Raw genomic sequence first — 25,022 nt, 5'->3', positions numbered from 1 at the left:
CTCGTCTCCTAAGACTTTTTTGAAAAAAAAAGGCAAACAAATTTGGACATGGTACTAACAATGAAGGCTGCTTATTAAACGATAATAGATCTTTTAGGACCATCATCAACATAAGAAAAAAAAGGTTGAGCAGGTTTGTGAAAAACTCTGGGGAAACCTCTAGAAGTTTTGAAACTCTATTGAACTGTCTGAAGCTTGTTCAGGCTTTAAAAGCAGTGATACGATTTAAAACATTAAGAATTTTGTCGAAGAAAAGTAAAAAAAAAACGTCTAAATATTCATAGACGTTTAATTTATTCATAGTCCAAGACACAAAATGACTTCTCTTTGGGAGCAAACTGCATGACTTAAATTGGAAAAGTAAAACATTAATTAAAAATAAATATAAAACGTTTTTTTTTAACATATTCCATTCCGAGAGCGAAATGGTTCTGAAGTTTTATATACTTTTGATTAAATGACTGCATAATTCATAATTCAATAAATGTTTAAGATACACTTCCCACATTTTTTTTTTTACATTTTATGTTTCGCTACATCTCGGATCCGTGATGAGCCGAACCACAGGAAACTTCCCTCTGCAGTAAATGCCTTGGTTGGGCTCTGCTCTCCTAATTAAAGGTCAGCTTGCTAGCTTGATGCCGAAGAGACGTCCCTGAATCGAAGACGCACAACTCGATAGAACAACCCAGCGAGCGTTTGTGAACATCACTTGCCGTGTCCCCTTGAGGAGACGGCAACCGTTCGAAACTCACGGAGTATAATGAGTTTGACCTCGGCCCGGCTTTTACAACCAGCTGCCAGGACGCGTTAGATCGAGCATTGAGTTTTCCACCGAGTAGTGTCTTTCTCTTAGTCAAGGTTGATAAAGCTTGGCGTCTTGCCCATGTGAGTTTTTCTTTCTTTTTTTTTCTTCTCTCCTTTAGTGAACACGACCTGGGGGAAGATGACATCTACGACTGTGTGCCGTGTGAAGATGATGGAGATGACATCTATGAAGACATCATCAAGGTTGAAGTACGACAACCGATGGTGAGAAACCCTCGGAGATATAAGATGTAGAATTATGTGTATCATCATTAGCTTTCACCTCCCGGCAGCTCATGTAGCCTGATAGCAATTTAATGTAAATTTGGTTTTGCCGACTGACTTAGAATCCTCACTAAATATCTACCATACTGTTCGGACTATATTACAATCCTTTAGTTTCCCAAAAAACTGAAAGTGCGCCTTATAAGCCGATATTAATTCTAGTTTTGCTTACTTACCTCAAACTGATTTTATGCGGTGAACGGCAAACTATGTCAAAATGTTTTAGCACGACTTTGGTAAGCTTTATTAGTATCACTAGTATTATAAGTATTACTTCGCCAGGCTCTGTTGTTAACTCTGCAAGAGTCCGTAGTATTTCTCTGCAAGACTCCTTAGTATTACTCTTCAAAGCTATGTTGTATTACTCCGCAAGCCTCTATAGTAATACTCTGAGAGGCTCTTTAAGACTAATTTTTGACTCCCTGTAGTATTTCTCCCTGTAGCTCCGTAGTATTATTCTGCGTGTCCCTGTAGTATTACTCCGTGAGATTCTGCAGTATTGCTACACCAGGCACTGAGAATTACTCTGTGATGCTCTGTAGTATAACTCTGTGAGGTCCCTGTGGTAATACTCTGTGAGGTTCTGTAGTATTACTCCGCCAGGCCCCTAGTATAACTCTTCCAGGCTGTGTAGTATTACTCCCTGGAGCTCTCTAGTATTACTTTGCATGGCTCTTAAGTATTACTTAGAGACTGTTACTTACTCCTTAAAGCTCAGTAATATTACTCCAAACCACCCCTTAATATTGCTCTGTGAGACTCCATAGCATTACACCACCAGGCACGGAATAATACTCTGATTACTGGTCACTAACTGATGCTCCGCGAGGCTCCATAGAAATACTCGGCAATGTTCAGAAGTATTATTCCGCTAGACTCGGTTGTATTGCTCCCTGAAAGTCTGTGATATGACTCTGCGAGACATGTAGTGTAACTCAGGGAGACTCGGTAGTATTACTCAACAAGACTCCGTAGTATTACTCAACAAGACTCCATAGTAATAATCAGCAAGACTCCGTAGTATTACTCAGCAATATGCCGTAGTATTACTCAACAAGACTCCGTAGTATTACTCAGCGAGGCTCCTGAAGCCGCTGCTCGTACAATGAGCCTTAAAATCTTGTGCACCTCATAGTCCGAACAATATAATTTATGCAAGGACTATGAACACGCTCCATACACACCATCTGATAGTGTGTTTAAAAATGTGTCATCACATTAGACGTGACTCGTGGCTCTCATAAATATTTAACTTACGTTCTCTCTCCCCTCAGGGGTTTTCATAACCAACCAATTAGTTTTCAATCCAGCGTAGTAAGAATTAGTTTTGAAAGTGTTCAGCGTTACATAATGAGCGCTCTCTGGAGGAAGTCACTCCCAGTTAGTTCAGTCTGTGTGACTTCGGTGATGCACGTTGTCACGTTCCCTGTTCCCCTCTCGGCGCTTGTGTTTGCATGATGATTTTGTTGTGGACTAGCCCTGGACGTGTCATTCAAACTGGATGATGCGTTCTCACTTCTTCTTCTCATACTTCCTCATGCTGCAGATCAGATACATGCAGGTGAGTGCAGCGACGCTCGTGACTCATCCTCTCACCTCACTTCCTTCACCTCATCAGTCGCGCCCGAACCCGTAGAGAAAATTGACCTGACACCCCCCGCCATCTGTACATATAACGTACCCCACATCTGCTCTTGGTATTGACTCACGGGTGACGATTGTGACTGTTGCCCATGTGAGTTTATTGAAGTCGAGACACCGTTTTAACTATTTTAAACGCAAAAAAACATGAGCAGCAGTTGCACATCTTCACTCGCCTAATATACTTAAATATGATGTTATTTCTATGGCTAATTCCACCTAAAACTCTTGATGAACCATGAGTATTAATTCCATTGTTAAGATGGATTAATGCTTTTTTTATCAGGTTCGAGATGACATTAAAAAAGGTAGCAGACATGCAGAGGGGCTTCATGAAACAGCTGATGAGGTATCATGATACGGTGTCTTCATTTTGAAAGGCCACTAGATGGCACTCTCTCTTGATAACATTTTACTTTGTTCTACTAATTCAATGAAACCTGGCATTATTTCCGAACTGAAAGTGCCAACTAGTGGATGTAGAAAATAAAGACACGGTACTATGAGGCCTCATCATCTGTTTCATGAGGTCTCATTACTAATAACATAGATGTATTTGTACACACTAGCTCGATAAGTTATAAAACTTACTGTATGTCGTCCTTCACAAAGACACTTTTTTCTTTTTTTGGCCACAGAAAATGGGAATGACTGAAGATGACAAGAGAAACTGCTGCTTAGTGGAGATCCAGGAGACGGAGGCCAAGTACTACAAGACGTTAGAAGACATAGAGAAGGTCAGTATCGAAAGGTCAGATGTATCACCACCCTTCAAGGTTTTAAGATATTATGTAGTTCTAATGTTTTAAAATGGTGCCGAAGCTGACTAGGAATCTGACTTGACACTTGCATAGAATATAAATCAGAAGTTAAATGTTTGTCTGAATAATTTCTGAAGCCCAGAGCTGTTAGGTCGCTGTTATATTCTCGTTGGAGTTTCCTAAGCTGTACATGATCTTACTCCAAAGGTTTCCAACAAACACATACTTCATTGATTTAATATGGGTCAAGGTCTGGGTTGGTGTTCATTCTTTTAGAGTTCGGTTCCTGGCAAATGGAGTGAGTTTCTTTATAACTGAGTAAATTGTTTTTATTGGACAATGTGAGTTGCAACAACCTTCAAATGAATATACTGTATATATTGGATTTTCAATCTTAAAAAAGGGCATAGTGAAACATTTAACCGATAAATAAGAAACGTATAACACAAAGGCAACATCCCTCTTTCCTCCCTTCCCATCCTGGCTCGTTGCTCAAATATGTCACAGATCTATAAAGTGTTTGAAACCATCATTGACCACAGAGTATAATTGCTTTCCGTCGAGCAACACCTGTTAGACCGTGATGGATCTACCAACTTTGTATTCTGACTGTCTTTCTCTAGCTTTACACCACACCAAGACCGTCCAGTTCATTTATTGAACTCTATCGACCATATCTCTCGGGAACAAGTTATTTCCTGGAATACGTGAGGGTTCTCGCAAATCCTCAAAATGTCTTTAAAGGGATTTAATTCATGAATCTCCTGGAAAACTACTAATGTCAAAACCCAACTGTCTTATTACTTTATACAGTTCTCCTTATAAAGTTCTCTGAAATTTTGGCGAACGAGAGGTTAGGAGAGCGTAGTCCATTATGATGTAATAATGGCTTCACTTCTCCTCCAGCCAGCTGTAATAACGTCCCACTTTGTTTATACAACAAGTCCCTTGGCGCTGGAGACTTCCAGGATAGATGACACGCGGTGACAAACCTTAATGCTTGACCAATTAAAGCAGCAGTGGGTGTGGTTTAAGCACATCTTCTAATGTAAATATTGCAATGAAAAGATAGTTTTGTACAAACAAACACATACTGATGAGTACAATAGAGTCCAACATCTATTTAAGACACACTATTAGTTGCCCCTTTAGAATACATGGTCAGTAAGATTTGAAGTCTTTAAATATCTGGTAAGATTCTATTTTTAATTCTCTACACATTCATTGTGTCGTTTTTGATAGTTTTCAATGTTGGTAATTGTTGAGTTAGTCTTAAATTACATTTTGAACAGTATTTAAAAAAAAAAACGTAATTCAATTTGCCTTAAGCTGTACGACTCCTGTAATTCTCCTTCTGTGGATAATTTATCATATCTTGACTCTATTTTCTATAAACTTCTATAAAGTAGCTAAGACCCGCATTCGTGATTGGATTGTATGTAAGTAAGTGATTAATTTGTATTTATATAGCGCTTTTCCAGACCAGGGTCACATAGCACTTAAACAATCAAAACAATACTCAATAAAATATATACTTTAAAGGTCAAGATAATACTGAGAACAACACAGGAGTTCCAGAAAATCAAGAAAAAAGCCTGCACGAATAAAAATGTCAGAGAAATTGTCAGGTCAGAACTTTTTCCGACATGACACCTATTTCTACTTTTATTAAAATTCTTGTTTTTCTCCCTCGCTTGCTCCTTTCTAATCCCCGCTCCGTGCAAATGTCAGCTATCGGCAGCTTCATTGGGGGGCACGAGTGTCACAGCAGCCGATCGATCATTATTGTCTCGGAAACAGCAGAATGCAATGAGTCCCCGGAGGAGGCGACTATAGACTCGCGCGTCAATGAGCATGCACCGGACGTTTCTACTTTCCTCGAGCTCCGAACACGACTTGTGTCAGCGCGACTCACCTATTAATGACGACTCGTGCACTTTGCGTGTTGACAGATTTCATTAGCAATTTGATGGAGCGCAACAAATCATCTGCCTCGATAATTTCATTAAAACAAAATGTGTTTTTCTTGGTCGGACCAACCAGGGACTCAAGGAAAATAAACAACCGCCTCATGAACTGAGGAGACATTATGCTTAATTGAGCTGGGCTTTATGAAGCTTGTCAGCTCCGCATCGCTTCTCAGGTGATGTATTTGTTGACGCTCCGATGATGAATAAGACATCTGTCAAGTGTTCAGTTGGTGCGCGAGAAACATCCTGAACGTACCCTTTATGGAGATGTATAATGTTTTTAAAATAACATTCTTTCCTTTTCTTTTCTTTAAGAACTACATGATTCCTTTGAAACAAATTCTCAGTCCGCAAGATATGGAGGCCATTTTCGTCAATCTTGAGGTGAGTCAAAATATGATTTTTTTTCTACTGTGAACTTACTGATGTGAATACAAAAATATGGAAAACACAAGGATTGAAAAAGGAGGATTGCAAAGGTTTTAGTAGAAAACAAAATGGCAAAAAATATTCGATGAATCACGTGTTTTGTATTTGTTATTATTTTAAATGATCTCAAAGTTGACTGCCCACGAAGCTAGGACTCTCGAAAACAGGTATTCCAGGCATCTGGGTGGAGGTCCTGGGTCAGACCCAGGATATGCTGAAGCTGTTCGATCTAAAAGTTGTAGATTCACATTATTTCAACCCCCTTATTTTTTAGGTGACTTTCCTCTTTCTAGCGTATCCTGTGATGGTGAAAACTCAATGTCCTTAATTCATGAAATATTTGTCCTGTTTGCCGTTTATCTATCGATGACAACATGACTTTTTTTTTCTAGGATGTTATCAGAGTTCACTTTGCTCTGCTGCGAGCCATAGACCTCAACATGGTGAACGGAGGAAGCGGTCTGGGGAAGATCTTTCTGGACTTCAAAGAAAGGTATGTGAAATATGTACCTATAAGTAACTGGAATGATGGGCTTTGTCCTAAATCGCGCACTTCTGCGCTTACACTTGACATTTCGAGTGCACAAGTGCATTACACCGCGATGGTGTCATGACAATGAACTTTGTTTGAATTAACAGGTTTTTATTTTTATTTTTATGGTAAAGGCCTGTAGTTCTGGTATTAATAATATAAATTTACTGTATTTTATTATTTATTTTATATTATATTCCCATACCACACAAAAACATTTACCTGGTAAATTATTTATACAACAGTCACCACTCTTTTTAATACTGCTTATATAATCAGGGTAATGGGAGGGGGGGGCTTGAGTCTGTCCCAGCCACTCAGGGTGAGACGCAAGGGACACCCTGAACAGGTCAAAAGCCTGTAAACAAACATTGATTCTCACACCTACTGATGAATTGAGTCCTTAGTCAACTGCTATTTCTTGGGACTGTGGGAGGAAACTGGAGTATCCGGAGTAAACCCATGCAGGCACGGAGAGATCATAGAAGTCGACAGGGAGAGGAAGCAAGTTTCCTTAAACCCGCCCGGATATATGAGTGACAGAACTTAGTCGGTGGCCATTCCAGAAAGAACTTCCACGAGCCATCCGTGACTCGACTAGAAATAATAGTTCGAAAGAGCTTTGTATGAGAGTGAAATCCAGTTTTTCATCAGGCAGCGCTTTTCCTGGTGTGTTCTCCAGCGTTTAGGGACGTGTGGGTAATTTGTCAGAGTGGAGGCAGTGATTCAGCCTCCAACTGTGCTGGGTGGTAATGAGAGCAGTGATGGTGTCTGACCCTCTTCATGACTCCACACTGAAACGATCCACACTTCCCTCATGATCACAACACCGCTCAGAGGCGAGATCTGCGTCGCTTGATGTTTCTGGTCAGGCAGACACAACAGCTGGGGTCCCACCCCCTCCCACACTGCCCCCCCCCGCAGACCGGATTCACGCGACGCAAGGAGGCGCCTACAGATTTCATATGTGAGAGAAGCGTCTCCGTCCAGCCTCCTTCAGGCTGAACATTCGTAGAACACTAAATAACCATGACATGTTCAAAACAAAAAAAATCCGGCCCACATTTTGTGTCACCGTGTCCCACATTTCCTCGGGGGATCCTGAGATGTTCCCATGTCAGCTTAGAGGAAAGGAGCATGGTCTTGGTCTTGGCATAATCAGATGTCCAAGATGCCTCGACCGACTCCTCTCAAGGAGCAGCTGCTCTACTCCGAGTCTCTCCCGGTTACGTGCTTCTTATTCTATTTCTGTTTGTTTTTTTGGGTCACTTCAGACTAGGGATGTGAATAAACCAATATCTATCGGCTTTGAAATCATATTTTTTTTCTTATCGTAGTTCATTTATGGTTTTTATTTCGATAAAAAAGTTTGCCTGAAGAAACTGGGATATGCTCCAGACCCCCCTATGATCCCTAAAACGGAATAAGCAGTAGAGAATTCAATAAATAGTTTGTAAAGTAAGATAATACAATTTTCATTTTATTTAATATTCACTGAGTTTGTTCATCGAGTGTTGCAATTAAACTTCCGGCTGCTAGATGGGAGCAGTAATTGCGTCCTTTACAGTTAAAGGTACAATGTAACCCCGCAAAATACCCGACGATGACTGAGGACAAGAGGATACAGCCGGCTCCAGCCGCTGAAGTTTGGACATATTCTGTCCTTTAGTTTAATTCCTTCAATCAAAAGAGGATGGAACAATCACAAGATGTTACTAGAAGTCAGTGTCCCCTTAAATCATTTCAAAAAATATGCAAGTGAGTTGGGATGTATCAGAACCTAGTGCATCAATAGATTAGTGTATCGCTAACTCAACTGTAGGTGAGGTTGGAAAGCTTTGCCATTTTGCTTAACTCTCCTTTCACCACCACATATCGGTGCATCGTCAGCATACAGTTTACGCTGAGGCCGGCCTAATCCACCTGTCGATTTCATGCTCCGTTCTTCCCTCACTCGAGAACAAGATCGCAAAGTAAGCAAAGGCAGGATCTCATCCCCCAACAGGGGAGGACCATGGACTTGGATTTAGCCGAAATGCATCTGAATGTAAACCTCATGCCTGATGCCTCACAAATACAAACCAAACTCCATCTGTTTTTGTGCGGCTTTTTTTTAGCTTTTTTCAGTCCACTAAGATTAGTGTCAGGAAAGCACGAAAAAAACTAAAAAAAAAGTATTTCCTAAAGTTAGCCGTGGTCAAACCAGAGGTCAATGTTGCCGCTTTCTCCATCCGCCGACATTCACCTTCTATCGGTAAACAAACAGTGTCAACATTTACATTCCGTGGCATTTTCAACACTGTTATTCTAAGCACCTCATTAGGTTGTAGATTTAATGCACGGTCTGCTTTGTGGCGACGCACGTGATTGACAAGCGAACCCACCTTATTATGGAGCACCGTGGTCGTGGACGACAATGACCGAGGGATCGCCTCTCGCTCGGCTCCGCCCTCAGGATACGGCCGGGCATAATTAATTTGGTTATCTCCGCTTGTAAGTCCATGTGACCTTTACAACAATGTGCTTGTATCATTTTTTTCTCACTTCAGTGCTGACAATGAAGGCTTTCTCCTTTTTTTTTGTACTTGTCATTGAAGTAAATGGCATCCGGAAAATGCCACCACTTTATCCCCGACTCCATTCTCAACTACCGACCGGCAGAAGAATGAAAAAGTGCACTCAAAGGAGGGCCTTTAAATTGGCATCTAAGTGCTCCCCGGTTGATGTGCTCATTTGTGACATTCCTCAACTCATTTCCGGAGTAATCTGGCGGCTGATGTCTTTGGCAAGCCTCATCACGGTTGCATGGCGGGACTTTTTATTAGAAGTCATCGCCGTTCTTTGGTCTCCATTCGCTTTTGTGCTGGGATGTGTTGAGCGGAGGTGAGGGGGTCCCACTGCCACGTGTCGCTGGATATTAGCTGGCTGCACGGCCTGTCACTTCTGGTTTGCCGGGATGTTTCCTCTGCCCCCGTGACTTGAGTCGTGCAAGGGGGGCGGGGGCGGGCGACGGCCTCGGGCGCCGCTACTTAAATTGCATTTTCCACAAAATAACATGCACCGCGGCATCCTCATTATAGAAGAGGTCGACGCGCCAGGACTTCTCGCTCTTGTTAAAGAAAAATAACAATGACCACACAGACCTCAATAAAAGACCTCTGGAAAAAGTTCTGTAACATCTTCTTTTTCTTGTATTGTGCATTTCATGTTCACCGTTGATTTTGATGTAGAAATACACAATCCCTTGTTAATGCAACGATACCTATATATATAACATATATTATATTATATATTATTATATATTTTTTATTGTATTTCTACAGTCTAGTCCAGGGGTAGGGAACCTGGTCCAGAAAGAGCCGCAGTGGGTGCAGGTTTTCGTTCCAACCATTCAAGAGGACACATTTTATCCAATCAGGTGTCTTAGGAGTGTAATCAGTTGATTGTCAGTCTGGTGTTGCTTGTAGCTGAAACCTCATTGGTTAAACTGTACATGCTTGATCGGTTGGAACAAAAACCTGCACCCACTGCGGCTCTTTCTGGACCAGGTTCCCTACCCCTGGTCTAGTCCCTAACGTTTTTCTTCACTTTGGACCTTTGCTGGCAGACCCGACGCCGATATATATATATATCGATTTTACTTTTTCACGATACTGTATGGCTATTCAACAGCACTGTACAAAGTGTATTATATTCTTTTTTTGAGCTTTCCAATCAGATTTTATTTTTTATCATAGTTCCTTTATGGTTTATATTTTAATAAATGAAAATGATATCAAATTATTTTATTCAAAAATTAAAAGAACATATTTACAGCATTTGTTCAATCAAACTAATTTGTTGCGTTTAAACTTCCAGCCGCTAGATGGCAACAGTAATCACGTCCTCTTCAGCTTAAGGAAAAATTCAATCTCGCCAAGAAGCCAGCAATGACTGAGGATGAGAGGATACGTTAGACGGCAGCAACTTTGTCAGCTGATGTTTGGACATAATTTGGATTTGAGTTCTATCACTTCAACCAAAAGAGTCAAAGAATCACAAGATGTCGCTCAAATTTTGTGTAACCAAAAATTGTTACGAAAATGATTTGATTGTATCGAAAATATATTGTATCCTGAGCTGAATATATGGTTTATAGTGTTAGATCAATAAATGTAATGTCTAAGACAGTATTGCCTAAAGTACAGAGATACTTTTTGTAGTTACCAGAAAGACAAAATAAGGAAATGACAAAAAAGGAGTCTTTAAATTGTTCTTTAACCAAAAACAAACACAGCAAATTGGCAACAGCCCAGCAGTGTATTCTAAAGGCACTTTGGTTTCACTGCTCTGACACTAGGGGGAGCCAGAAATGACCATTTCAATCCAGATATTGGGCCTTTAATATAACTCTTGACTTAAGTTATTAAAATGTATTATTATTTTTGTATGATCAAAAACTTTTTTTTATATATTCCATATTAACAATCAAAAGAATTGTCTTTTAACTGATTACGCTATTTTAAAAAGAACCACAAATTTTGTGGCGAGAGAAAACAACAAGTATGATTAGCCGTGTGCCGCTGAGCAGGCTGAGGCCGACTTTCTCTTAACAAACATCATTTCTTAATCACCAACGAGCACTAAAGTGAAACAGTAAAACCCCACAGTGAGGTGTGGTTTTTAACTACACAATAATCTCTCAGACATTTTCACGATTTTATTGATTCTGATGTCAGCGTGACAACTCCCCCAGGCGTCATATTTTATCCTGCACTGCACACATTCAACCACTGAGCCTGAAAGATATTTTAATCTCTGCTTGGATAATGAACTAATTATACATGAGTGGTCCCAGAGTGCATGTGCGGTATCGTGTGATGGTCTGAAGAAATTTGTACATTTTAAATCATAACTCAAATTAGCGTAAGTGATGCTGTCTGCATCGTTTCCTTTGCTGCCGCACGTTCGGTCAGAGATTTTACGCCTCATATTTCTGAAAAAAAAGTTGTTGATTTTCAGGTTCAGAATTAGAGAATGTATTGTAAAGGATTTTTCTGGTGTCAAAGCTGTACTTTTGTAATAGTTCCAGTGCCAAAGTAGTACCATAATTGTGCTCAGTGAATTGTTAACATATTATTTTCCCTAAAAAATATCTATTTTTAAAATAATAATGATCTTCCTAAAATGGTGACAAAATACAATTGAGTTTTCATTCATTCATTCATTGACAACCGTTTCATCCCGGGGTTGGGGTCTCGGGGAGACTGGAGCCTATCCCAGGGTTATAGGGCGAGAGGCAGGGGACACCCTGGACAGGACACAACAATGTCTGTCGCAACAATTGGAGTTTTCTCCATTTAAAATACTTCATACTTGTCATATTCTGTCACTATTACTATTACTACTTGATTCTTATATAACTCTACATTCTAGTGCTATAATGATACTCAGTATCAGTATCATCATAGCACCAGTTCTTGCATATATGCTACTGACCAGACTGGAAAGCAACACAGATTTTCTGTGCTTCATTTTTCTTTTATTATCATTTTCCCTGAAATACTTAAATACCGACATATTCAACATGTATTTAACAATATATTCATGACACATAACATGTACTGACTCCTAATGGGAACTTTCCTGTCAAACCCCCTCATGCACGCCATCTCACACACACAGAATTGAAATAATATTCACCTATTATTATTTCTGACCATTTTTACATATTACTTTGTTATTCAATCATTTGAAAATTAGAATTTATTTAAGGCTAATTTTGGGTTAATTTCTTTATGAAACATTTAGTGCACCATTTAGGCAAGTATGTTTCCTAAGTACTGATATGACATTGGTATCAGAAAAAACCTAAACCATTCTGGTGTCTTCCTGCTAACTGGCAACCTAAATATTATTTTCTCCCGACACAATCCCCTATATTTCCACATTCTTCTGCCTTGAGTCTAGCAGGATGTACACTGACTCCTCGCTCCAACTGTGGAACTGAAGAAGTCTCTTCGGTGTGAAGCCAAAACGTTTTCCCTAAACTCCACACAGTCCAGTTGCTTCGCTTGAATAACCTTGACCTTAATGAATGAGAACCTACACGGACATGTCCATGGTGTCCGCTCCCTCTTGCCCCAAGTAGATTGTGTTAGGTTCCAGTTCCCTATTATAGTTACATCAGGAGGAAACTGAAGAATTTTCTCTTTCCTTCTACACAGAGCCAGAAATATGGATCATCTCCTCTGTTCTTCCTTTTCTCCTTAATCTTTTTCCTCCTCATCTATGCATGTTGGTGTGTTTGGGGTCTTCCCTCAATGTCCCAAAGGCAGTTTCGTTCCCCCAGGTGGTTTCATTCCACAGTGTTGGATGAGCTTTTGGCCATCACGCTCATAAACTAGAAGATAACCTCCCGCCCACACGTTGATTTGTGGTGGTGGTTTATTAAATCAAAAGATTTTCGATCTAGTGTGATCCCTGAGGATCCTGAGGAGAACATCGCTGCCTCTGCCTCTTCTTCTAAAAATTGATCAAGGTCTTCCATTAATCTTCATATTTTCCTGCACGGGGAGCAGAAGAGGCTGAAGGTGAACTGTCCTCAGGAATGTAAATCAAGATTTAATCATGGTTTTGGTTTGCCTCAAGGCCACTGGTTCCCTTCACACTAAAGTAGTCCATTGATTCTCCATCTAGTTACTGTAACTGTAACTCCTAACTAGGGATGTAAATGATCAAGTAATTCATTCATCGATAGTTGTTTCATCTTGAAGTTAACGGCTTGGTTTTGTTTCGTCTTTCTTGTTTCTTTGATCTGCTTGTATTCTTTGTCGTGATTCTTCTCTGACCCTGGTCTAGAAAGGCGCTTTAGAAATAACCATTACTTACTTACTTAATTACTTACTTACTCCAAACTAGCTCCAAAAGGAAAACCTTTCGAAAGGGCAGTGTTCCCGATCAAATTGAGGATCTGGTGTGAAGCGAAGTGGTCGTGTGAAAAACCAAAGTGTGAAGTTGTGAGTGTAAGTGTTCAACCTTAAAAAAAACTTTCTGTGTTGGTGTCCTTGTCCTGGAGGATATTAGAGGATCTTGAAAAGTTGAACTACATTGACGGCTTTCAATCCACGATTCAGGACTCAAGATGAAAAGACTGTTGACAAAATGACCGGTTTAAATCTTCAATTATAACCGTGTTCAGGATCCATCAGTAGATTCTGATCCAAAGACCTCAGAGCCCGAGCTGGGGTGTAAGTCTGGATCAGATCCCTGATGTTAGGAGGAGCCTGACCATGAATAGATCTGAAAGTAAGAACCAGAATTTTAAAGTTGATTCTGAAAGAAACTGACAGCCAGTGAAGAGTTTTAAGGATCGGAGAAATGTGAGTTCTTCTACTAGAGCAGGTCAGAATTCTTTCTGCAGAGTTTTGCATTGACTGTAGGCGAGACAGCTCCTTTTTACAATAGTCTAAACAAGAAAACACAAAGACAAAAATTATAAGCTTCAGTTGTGACAACATTTTCCTAAGTTTAGAGATTTTTCTCAGTTGAAGGAAACAGTTTCTGGTTAGTTTTCTGCAGTGTTGAACTAGAGACATGTCTTTGTCAAATACAACACCCAGGTTTCTCAGGTTCAGTTTCACAGACTGACCTAAGTCACCCAAGTACTGACTCAACCCTGGAACCTTATCATCAGGAGCAATAACCACTGGGTTTGTTCCAGGTTTGAAACTGTGTAATTGGAATAATCAGATGCAGATAGGACACGTGAAAGATCGCTCAAAAAGTAAAGCAAAATGTAATATAATCCGTTTCACTTCAGGGAGAGTAAATGTTTTTTTAAGATCTGTCTTCAATTCGCTGCCTTGGTCTGCTTGTTGATCTCATCCTGGCTCGATCCCTGTCACATTCGGCTTCGGGGGTTGCTGGGCCACCCTGCCTTGCTCAAGGTTCAGATTAAGAAAAACGACGAGTGCCAACTTCACCAGTGAGGTGCGTGGGCGGAGAGGTCTACACTGCCAGTTTGCCTTTGCCCTACTTTGCCTCTTTAGTGAGCTCATATCGTCGTCCTCGGGCACTTTCACCTCACTCCCAGTCAAAAGCAGCTGATAAAGATTGCGGGCTCTATTGTAACGTCTAATGACTGCCGACTTAATTTCCTGCCTGCTCCACAATTAAGAGATTCCTTTTCTCTCTCGTGCTGATAAGAAGGAATTGTGCGGCGCTGAAAAGAATATACTCCCTTTTTCATTAGTTTCCACATTGGCTTGAGAAACTGCCCTTCCAAATATCGCCTGGGGGTTTCAATGCTGCCATTAAAAATACATTCACGTATAATTCCGAGGACAATGCGCACACTTATTCATCCGCATCCTCTCGCTAGTATGAATGGCTACTTTGGTTGCTTAAAGGGAATTATCATGTCAGTGTCATCATGGTTTTGCATGGTATTTTTTTAAGAATTCTTCTCAAATATTACCATTTTTACCAAGTAGGTAAGTCTTATTAGCCAGAATCTTTGTTAGCACTATTTTTTCCAGTCTCATTTTTTGTGACTGGCAGAATATTTTTTTCGGAGTTTCAACTGTGATCCTAAATTCGCTGAAATGTGTTCATGTGCACGTTTACAATACGAAACACACACATATGAGTATAGATCACATGTGTGAAACTCCTCAAAACCCTAGATTAATATTCATGTTGATATTGTGATTTATTGTCAGTGCTTAAGATAAGATAAGGGACACGGATTATAGATGTCAACAATAAGATTTAAACTGATGTTGAGCTGAAACAGAGGATTAAAACAAAGAGATAATTGAGATACATTTTTAAATTATAAAAATGTAATATCAAAATCTGACTGATATTTCCTGTTCGCTAAATATACATTTATTTAAGATTGATATTATTTACGTCACATACAACTTTGCACTCCATTTGAAACATGAAGCCTATTTTACCTATAAAAAGTGTTTGTTTGTCAATTACAGTTTCAGATTATTTAGATTATATTCAAAAGATACACATTTTCTCTGGTAGTAAATTTCACATCAGATGCAGCTAGCAGAGTTCTTGTCTAGCTAAGATAGCAAGATTAAAATGTGTTGTCCTTGGTTTTATGTTTCAATTGAAAAATGTATTATTTAATGCTATTAAATGGGGAAAGCTGAGCTTGACCAACCTAATATAACCTTAAAGACAAATACATTTTTTTAAATGGCCTAGGAACTTGCCTGCTTGAGACCTTGGCTCCTGCTAGTTTGTTTAGTGATGTGTTAATATGTTGCAAACAGTGTCTTTGTAACAACAATAACATGTAAATGATAGCGTGTTTATGTAAAACAGTAGGATTTTTCAAAAATAAACTCAACATCTTTTATTAAAAAGCACATAGTGAATGTTTAAATGGCATAATACTGTTAAACAACTGGTAAAAATTGTAAACGTAAACATGCAGTTTGTAATTAAACACTTTAATTAAGATTTGGGTTATTGTTTTAAATACATTTTGCCACATTTTCACATTTCAAAGAAGTCATTAACCACATTTTCTTTTTTCATCACCTTCTAGGTTGTTGATCTACGGTCAGTACTGCAGCCACATGGAGAGCGCACAGAAGACACTGGACGAGCTCATAGCCACGAGAGAGGAGGTGAAGATTAAAGTAGAGGTAAGCTTCTTTATCTGTTGCCAACTAAAGGTTGAACTGCTTTTATGACGGAATTATCAAAAGATGCATTCGTTTTCCTTTATTTTTGTCGTTTTAATTCCATTTTTGGGGCTTAATGTCGCAAACGTTTATGAATAATACAAAACTTGTTCCCAGATTTTTTTTTAAATCACTAAAAAAGACGTAATTTTTAAAATGGGAGACGATTTTTAATTTTTTGACTCATGGTTAGCTCCGCAGGCAGTTCCTCTCCCACGTCTCTCAGATCATCGCCGTCTTTGTCTCACGAGAAAAAAGAAGCGGGTCAGCACAACTGTAAAAATCTTGGCCACTCAACTTCTCCCCACAGCTGCAAGACAATCTCAATATTTTTCAAGGGTTATACCTTCAGGACGCCGCAGCGTTCGACACCAGATGGCAGCGCGTCCGAGCATCTGCGCTCCCTCGGAATTTAATCTAAACGTGTACAGTCTTTTCAGATCAGGTGTAAGACAAGAACTAATGGGGCAGGGATGAGAACCACCGAGGGATATTTTAAAAAGTGACGGTAGAGCTGACCCAAAATAACTCACACCAGGTGTGGCAGGGATTAAAGCCACTCGCGGTAAATGCGGCGCTTCAGGGGAACGACCACAGATGACCTCTTTCAAACAGCACAGCTACTGAATAATTTCTTCCCCTTTTGCTTTGGGTATTCAGGGACACTCACTGCTGCCTTGACCATCTCGACCGGGCCTTGGACTGAAATGAGACTCGAGTTTTTTTAATCCCAGAAAAGCTTTAATGAGCAAATCTTGTATTCGGTTCAATGGTTTGAAGATGGATCTTTGTGCGACTTTCATACGTTTGCATTCTACGCGAGTAGATCATCTGTTCAACAGGTCGCTACATAAATGGAGAACGAGTTTGAAACCCCTGACCTAACGCATCGATATACTGTACCTCTGTCGTAGTGTTGAGATTTCATGCCGCCGAAAATGATCACGGATATCATTAAAATCTCGGTGTTTTTGAAACATGCTCGAAAGGTTCTTAAAATAACTTAAACATTGTTTTTTTTTAAACAAATACAACAATAAGCAGGTTTTTAGAACAACACAAATTCTGTGAACAGGTAAAAAAAAAGCACACTTTGTATTCCCTGCTTAAGGATAAATGAGGCTCTGCAAATCAATATAAATCGAAGAAACATGCTCAAATTTAAATGTGTATTAGAACAACCCAAATGATGTTAACAAATCCAATAAAAAAAACGGTTTATATCCTGATTCATATAATAGCGAACTGCTGAGTTCATTCATCCGATGTTGAATTTAAAAAAAAGCTGCAGCTTGCCTGGGGAACAGAAGTCCAGAGTTCATGATCGCGGTTTGAAAAATATTTTTAATTCATGAAACAGCTCCATGAATACATTAGTCATGACAGAGACTGAGTGGTGCTGGATTTATTGAACGCCGATGAGTTTTCTGTTGCACTTCATCATCTGATCCCACGAGTTGAAGTTAGTAAGTGAAGCTTTTAACATTGTTATGATGCAAACTTAACGTCTGTCATGTATTTCACTGATCACCCAACCACGCAACTGAGCGCTTTATTTAAGCATTAAACACAAAATGAGTATTTATTGATTTTAGATTCCAATGATGAAGACGAAATAAAAACTGCTCCTCCCTCAGGCAAAGAGAAGACAGAGTACGTGGTCGGCTAAAAGGTTTTCAAATACTCTTATGACTGGATGATGGTTTGAAAATACCAAGTCAACCATAACTGTCCCAAATTTTTTTTTACGGGTAATGGTTTCATTCCTACTCTATCAGGATCCTCCATATTGATCTGACACACTTGGATAATTCCTCATGGGCTATTTACCTGGTGGGGGCCAAAAGGTACAGCGCTAGAGTGAGCTTCCCAAGAAGCTAGAACTTTCCATTGACCCTAGAACTAGCTCAGACGAGAGGCCTAGAGTAGAGTCGCCACAGCGTTGAGAGGGGTCAGTTGAGGTCACATGGACATCATTAGGAGGCCTGGCTGGTGATGTGTTTAGGGCCAGGACATACTGGAAAGTTGAAGTCTCTTAGCTGGTCTAAGGGTCCCCAAGAAATAGCTGGACTATATAGCTGGGAAGAGGGAAATCTGGGCCTCACTTCACAAAAAGATGAAGACATTTGGACATGCTAGCTGCTCTCGACCGATGCGTTCGCTAACAAAATGTGTGCCCGTACCTCAGCATCGCCAACCTAGTGGTGTATCACTACAGTAGACTTTATAAAGAAAGGGTACCACTCTTTAGGATTCTTGCCCTACAGCAGTTTTCCATGTCGATTGCGCCTGAACATTTGCATCCTGGACAACACCCACGCAACCTTCTGCCCTGCGGGAAGAGATGCGTTCCCTTGAATAGCAAAACAAACAAAGCGTTTTGCTCCTAGGCTGCGATGGAATCAAACACCCACGTAGAAAATGGTTCTTTAAAGCGACTCCTGCTATATCCTCTGATAAAGATCCCTGAGGATACGAACAAGATTTATGTATTTGCAAGATTTTTAGACTTGCTGAAGTGCAGGTAGCAGATCCATGATGAAGAAGAAAAGACCAACATATAGGTTGAAAATGTTCTTTAAACCTATAGTTTAATTTTAAAAAATCTATAGAGTCTATAGAAGAAGGTGAAACTCTTGGGATTGTAATGTATTCTCTGTCAGCGTATGAGTCTGTTCTCAGCTGACCTCTTGACGTGCAACACAATGGTCGACAACAAAGAGAACCTTGTTTGTTGCACAACGGCACATGATGTGTGATAATTGGCCCCTGGTTTTGTCTGACAGGAATGTACGATGAAGGTGCAGGAGGGGAAGTTCAAGCTGCAGGATCTTCTCGTCGTCCCCATGCAGAGGGTTCTGAAGTACCACCTGCTGCTGAAGGTAAGAGCAGAAATCAAAGTGACATTTTTATCATTTGAATGGTTTTCTATAAACAGGAGATAGTTTCGCAAATTAAGGTTTAATTTTGGGGATTTAAAAAAAAAAAGTTTTTTAATATATAAACATATAACGGGAGTTCTGGGTGGATTAAAAAAAAAAGTATATTATTATATAAATACAAAACTATATTTACAGAACAAAGTTTATTGTGCTTTGTTTTGGGATTAAAAATGTAAAAAGAATCATATTGAAACTAGCATAAATAATGACAAGAACAATCGTATCAACAACAATAGCAATAACAACAACAACATATAGTGACACCAACAAAAACAATAGCAATAACTAGTAAATAACAAAAAGAAATAACAATAATATTAACATTAGCAATAATAAAACATATAAAAGGATAACAACAATAATATTAACAACTGTGGTAATAAAAGGACAATCAAAATATCAACAACAATTGTTATAAAACAACAAAAATAATAACAACATTATTAATAAAACAGAAACAATACTAACAACAACTGTAATAAAAGGTAAGGTAAGGTAAAAACAACATTAGGATCAAAACAACAATAAATGAAATAAAGCAACAAGTATAGTAATAACAAACATATAAATAAAAAACAACAATAGCAATAACAACATGATTAATAACGACGATAATAATTACAACGACAAAAACAATAATAATGACCACTATGGGAATAAAACAACAACAACAATTTGATAGCTATAACCATAGCAACTATTTTCTAGAAAATGGAGAACATGAACTGTGTTTCCGAGTGTGGATCTCAACCTAAAAAGAAGCAGGTGTTCAACAAACTTCTGGATTGTTTATTGACTTAAAATGCAAAAGCAAATCTTCCCTCGCTAATGTGTGACGGCCTGACGACTGTCATCTCCACATGATTAATGGACTGAGTAACTGGGCTGTAGACGCCATATGTGACTTGATGACGTGTGGCCCAGCGGACTCTGGTTTTTCCTTTAAGGCCATTCCTCGATCAGTGTTTCCTTGCTTCAACGGAAACACCGCGGGAGACGCTGCTAGATACATCTAGCAGCGTCTCCCGCGGTGTTTCCGTTTCCTGATGTCAAATCAGCCATGTTGAAACGCGATTAAACGCAGCCCATTTCACTGATTTACAGCTTTGCAGTGAAATCCGACTCCCCTGCAGTCCTGGTCCAACTTGGAGTGACAGCAGTGTTTGTTAGTGTGTGTCCGACCCAAGGGGACATCTTTTGTTTATGTGAACGCCTTTATATTGGCTTCAGAGAAGAGAAGTGTGTTTTAAAAGTTGATTTGTGTTGTTGCTGCTCTCTAGAAAGAAATGTGTGCCATAAGAAAATATTTATAAAGAAGCGAGTATGCGGTAAATATTCTACAACAACTTGATCATTTGATTTTAGGGTTTAGTTTTAGGTATCGAGCCTGTAAGTAGATTTAAATGAGCCATACGCTACTAATACAAGGGCAACGATATATTGCAATAAATTGTGATACTACAGGAACAATACTATATATTTATATATATTTTTGTAGTATTGTTCGAGTACTTTGGTGTTGTTGAATTTACAGACCACATGACTCTTGCTTTGATTTCTTTGAAAAAACTAAAATATGTCCGAACATCAGCTTAAAAACCTGCTGGGGGCCACTGTATCCTCTTGTCCTCAGTCATCGCCTAGATCTTGCGGGGATTTCAATGTACACTAAGTTGCGGAGGACATAAAGACTGATGCAAACTAGCGGCCAGAAGTGAATTGCAACAGAAAAATAAAAATTAAATACGTTTATTGTAAAGAAAATATTAATTTTAATTTGATACACATTGAACTATTAACCATCATTTTATTTAATGTTATCAATGGATACAGTGCTGTCGAATATCAATACAGTATTGTCGAAAAGAATATAGCGCTGTATATCACCATATCAATATGTTCCCCTAACAGGAGATATGTCTGGAAAGATTCAAAGTTTATCAACTATTTCTGATTTTATTTTCATCCGGATCAAAAACGTTTTATTTATTTCCAGTTTTGTAAAACACAACCCAATTATTTGTGTGTGGCGTTGTGGAAAACATTATAAAATAGAATGAATGAAATAAATAAAATAAGATAAAATAAGTGATTTGTATGTTAAAGTGGGCATGAACTGTTCCTGATCCAGACATAGGACTGGTAGAATTATGAAATATTGTTTTATTTATTTATTTTTACTTCAATATTTCTACAATATTTAAGCTCCTCAAGGCAGCGGGTTCATTATTTAATGGTTGTGGTAAAACACTAATCACAGCAATTCAAATAAAACAGTTACTTAGTTAAAAATGCTTTAAAAAGGCAGATTAAAACAAGAAATTGATGAATTAACAGGAGAATGTTTGAGCATTTGTGTCCAAGTGTTTCATCGTGTAATTTATGACAATATCTCATGTGTCAGAGAAACACTATTTTAATTAAATTATGTCCAACTTCTCGTGTTTGATCTCTAAATGAATTTGAAAAACTATATTTACTGTTCTTTATATTTGATTATTACAATTGCAGTATTATCATGTTTAAAATTGCCTGTAAAATATATTTTTCATCTCAACTGTGTTCTCAGTACAAAGAAAAGCCTAGTTGATTAAAAAAAAATTAATAACAATAAATAAAGAGATAAAAACCGCTTTGAAATGAATAAACTTTGATTATAAATGAACACAAGTGATCATTGTGCGTAACTCTGCAGCATTTAAAACGAAGTCAGTAGCTCTCAGCTGACAATGAAACTGCTCTCATTTATTATGACTTTCATCCATCCAATCGTTCACGTGAAATTAATTTCTCTCTGGTTCCTTTCATGACTTCATCATTTGCTGTGTGATTCACACTTTGATAGAGAACACATGACTGGTTTGATCTCATCACCAAATGCCAAACCCATGAGCGGAGTGATGAAGAAGGATGTTCTTCACACCACGTTGCTTTCCCTGTAGAGCTCATTGTTAATGTGGACGGAGAATACATTTCTAATATACGTATTTTTATTATACATCTCAAGATACAACCTATTCTTAGCTGCATCACTGTCAAGTATATAATCCAATTAAGTACTTAACTTTGTCACTATAGGCTCCACTGTTGATCGTAGATTATGCAAGAGTTGCTGAGCGAGGTTGTGTTTACTGTTGGATATATAAACTTATTATATAACGTGTAATAATACACGTACATTTGTTTTGAAGCTAATATGAGTAGTTCAGGGAATATCATTATGAAACACAACAGTCATATGCAACACTTTTCTAGAACATGAACAATAGGAACAATATTTAGGGCGCCTCGAGTGGGGGACAGGAACTTTGAAGGGGTGGTAAACAGTTAGAAAAATATATTGGGGTGGCATCAGGGGTGGCTATAATTTCTTTAAGGCCACCCAGTAGATCTACCCAGGACTTTGAGTAAGAATGCTCCATGAAAATGTAACTTTTCAACTGAAATTATTTGATCCAGTTTTTCCTGAGAGGTGGATTTCACCAAACATTGGTCGTGGTCGGGGGTCATTGACTGTATAACGTGTTAAACTCATGGCCCACCAAGTTATTTAATGTGGACTTTTGGATGGTTAAAAAAAAAAACAGAATAGATTAATGTTGATAAGTTGACCTATGAAGATGCCAGTCATTAAAAAAAGATAATGAACAGAGATTAATCTGGACAACTATTATACAGAGACTTCAAATATGAGTAAAGTGATGTTGAAGGAAACACATTTGTTTGCCAAAGTAGGAAAAACACAGAGATAACAAAGTTAAATTAAACCTCAACTTCTGTACCTTCTATTGTCTGCTGTGAACTGAAAATTTAATTTCCCGAAGGAGATCTCCAAGGGAATTAATAAAGTTAATCTAGACTTGGGTGATTTAGGGCAGTCAGTCAAACTGAGCCTGAGAAACCTGGGTGTTGTATTTGACAAAGACATGTCTCTAGTTCAACACTGCAGAAAACTGACCAGAAACTATTTCCTTCAACGGAGAAAAATCTCTAAATTTAGGAAAATGCGTTTGTGTCTTCTTGTGTAGACTATTGCCTCAGTGTATTTTCGTGTCTAAACAAGAAGGAGCTGTCTCGCTTGTAGTTAATACAAAACTCTGCAGCAAGAATTCTGACCCGCTCTAGTAGAAGAACTCACTTTTCTCCAATCCTTAAAATTCTTCAGTATATTTTAACTGCATTTTAACAAAATTAAGAGCATTCATCATTCTTCATTATCTCTGAAATGTTTAAAATGCATGTTTGTTAATCTTTTTTTTTTATCATTCTTGAGTTCACTCATTTTCTATCATATCTATTGATTGTATAAAACAAATTAAGATTGTCCCCCAATACATCATTAAAAATTGGCAGGTTCTAATATTTCAATAATCGCATAATAATCAAATAATACAATTTCATATAATATTAACGTAGAATCAATCCTTTTAGACTGCTTAAAGATGTTGGCTCATTTTGTGATTGAATGTGACTGTGTCACAATACTGCTGTGTAAGAATTGAAAAATAGTATTCATGACATCACATCTTTGTGGCAGCCATCTTGGTTATTCAGTCTAGTCTAGCTGCCACTCCTATAAAGAGTTTAATATTGATAATTAATATGTATGCTAGCAAGTCAACCACGTGTTACAAATAACCTTTACCTACTTACTGACTATGCTTCTACAAACACATTTTATTATACATTTGATGTAGAAGTTCCGACACAACCGAGGTAAAACTGATGTTTCTATTTCATCTGAATTCTTTGGACCTAAATAAACGCAGCAAACCTCTGTGTGATTCTGAATAAAACATATCCGAGAATGACACAAATCAAATGTCTCATTTAATTGAATCACCGGCCTTTACATCTACTTTAGCCTGAACCAAAAGAAAAAATTCATGCTAACGCATTCATGCTTATTCTGTTTTCCAGGAACTGCTGACTCACTCAACGGACCGACCGGAGCGACAACAACTCAAGGAAGCTTTGGAGGCGATGCAGGTCTGAGTCACTTCGGGAATGTTTTAGAAAAGTAAACTCTACAAAAGTGTGTTGCTTTTTATCAAGAAAGTGTCTTTTTGTCAGGATCTTGCCATGTACATCAACGAGGTCAAGAGGGACAACGAGACGCTGAAGAAAATCAGCGAATTTCAAAGCTCGATAGAGAATTTGGTAAATACTTATCCCTTTGTTTCGTTACTCAAATCCAAATGGTGTTTATTCATAAGTTGTCAGGTTATATGCGTGTTCTTGTGTGTGTTACTCAAGCAGCAGGTCAAGCTGGAGGAGTACGGCAGGCCCAAAATAGACGGCGAGCTGAAGGTCTGCTCCATCGTCAACCGAACCAAGCAGGACCGGTGAGTCCTGAACCTTGAAGTCATCCCTTCCTCCTCACGCTCAACCGGCGTCTCCTTTCTTTTTTCCCCGCGTCTCCAGATATATTTTCCTCTTCGATAAAGTCGTCATCGTCTGCAAGAGGAAAGGTTACAGCTACGAGCTGAAGGAAATCATCGAGCTGCAGTCGTACAAAATGTCCGACGACCCCATGAACAACAGGGACATGAAGAAGGTATGGACGTCTTCGATGAAAACATAAAGAGCTCATGATCGATGCAAGAGTCGTCGTCGTCGTGCTCGCTATTGAACTTTTGTTAAAAAATGCGCTGATCTAACAGTTTTGTTTTTGTGCATGTTGTTGGTCTTGTCGCATGTGTAACTGGGTTTTTTTTTTTCTCTCTGGTTTCCTTTTTTTCTTTTTGCATGCTTACCAGTCAAGTGGAAAAATGGTAAGCTCAAGCGCCTCCTCATTGAACTCATCTGCACACACGGCCTCATTTTTTAAAGTGTTGTTTTTTTGGGCGGTGCGGGTGACTGAGGCGTCTGTGACTTTAGCCTTGTGATGACGAAATGGTGGATAAATAATGTGACTTCATTGAAAAAGTGTGTGTCTCTGAATGCTCGTGTCACACGGTTTC

General features: G+C 38.8%; 1 protein-coding gene across 5 annotated transcripts in view; it reads left to right on the top strand.

Annotated features, from left to right (window-relative positions):
* vav2 (vav guanine nucleotide exchange factor 2) overlaps positions 1–25,022 on the top strand; it is a 184,451-nt gene that overhangs the window by 140,240 nt on the left and 19,189 nt on the right. For 3 of the 5 annotated variants that reach the window (XM_087791086.1, XM_087791085.1, XM_087791084.1), the window contains exons 5-14: positions 927–1,032; positions 3,372–3,470; positions 5,780–5,848; positions 6,286–6,386; positions 15,979–16,078; positions 18,904–18,999; positions 23,980–24,048; positions 24,133–24,219; positions 24,319–24,404; positions 24,484–24,616. In XM_087791086.1, coding sequence (XP_087647212.1) covers positions 927–1,032; positions 3,372–3,470; positions 5,780–5,848; positions 6,286–6,386; positions 15,979–16,078; positions 18,904–18,999; positions 23,980–24,048; positions 24,133–24,219; positions 24,319–24,404; positions 24,484–24,616 — 946 coding nt within the window. Of the gene's footprint in view, positions 1–926; positions 1,033–2,638; positions 2,654–3,371; positions 3,471–5,779; positions 5,849–6,285; positions 6,387–15,978; positions 16,079–18,903; positions 19,000–23,979; positions 24,049–24,132; positions 24,220–24,315; positions 24,405–24,483; positions 24,617–25,022 lie in introns of all 5 variants that reach the window. The other 2 variants (XM_087791082.1, XM_087791083.1) reach the window with 2 other exon arrangements.

The sequence above is a fragment of the Callionymus lyra genome, chromosome 5 (assembly GCF_982586985.1).
Source record: "Callionymus lyra chromosome 5, fCalLyr1.hap1.1, whole genome shotgun sequence".
NCBI classification, from domain to species: Eukaryota; Metazoa; Chordata; class Actinopteri; order Syngnathiformes; family Callionymidae; genus Callionymus; species Callionymus lyra.
Note: the sequence above shows the minus strand (reverse complement) of the source record. Positions and strands in the feature narration are given on the sequence as shown.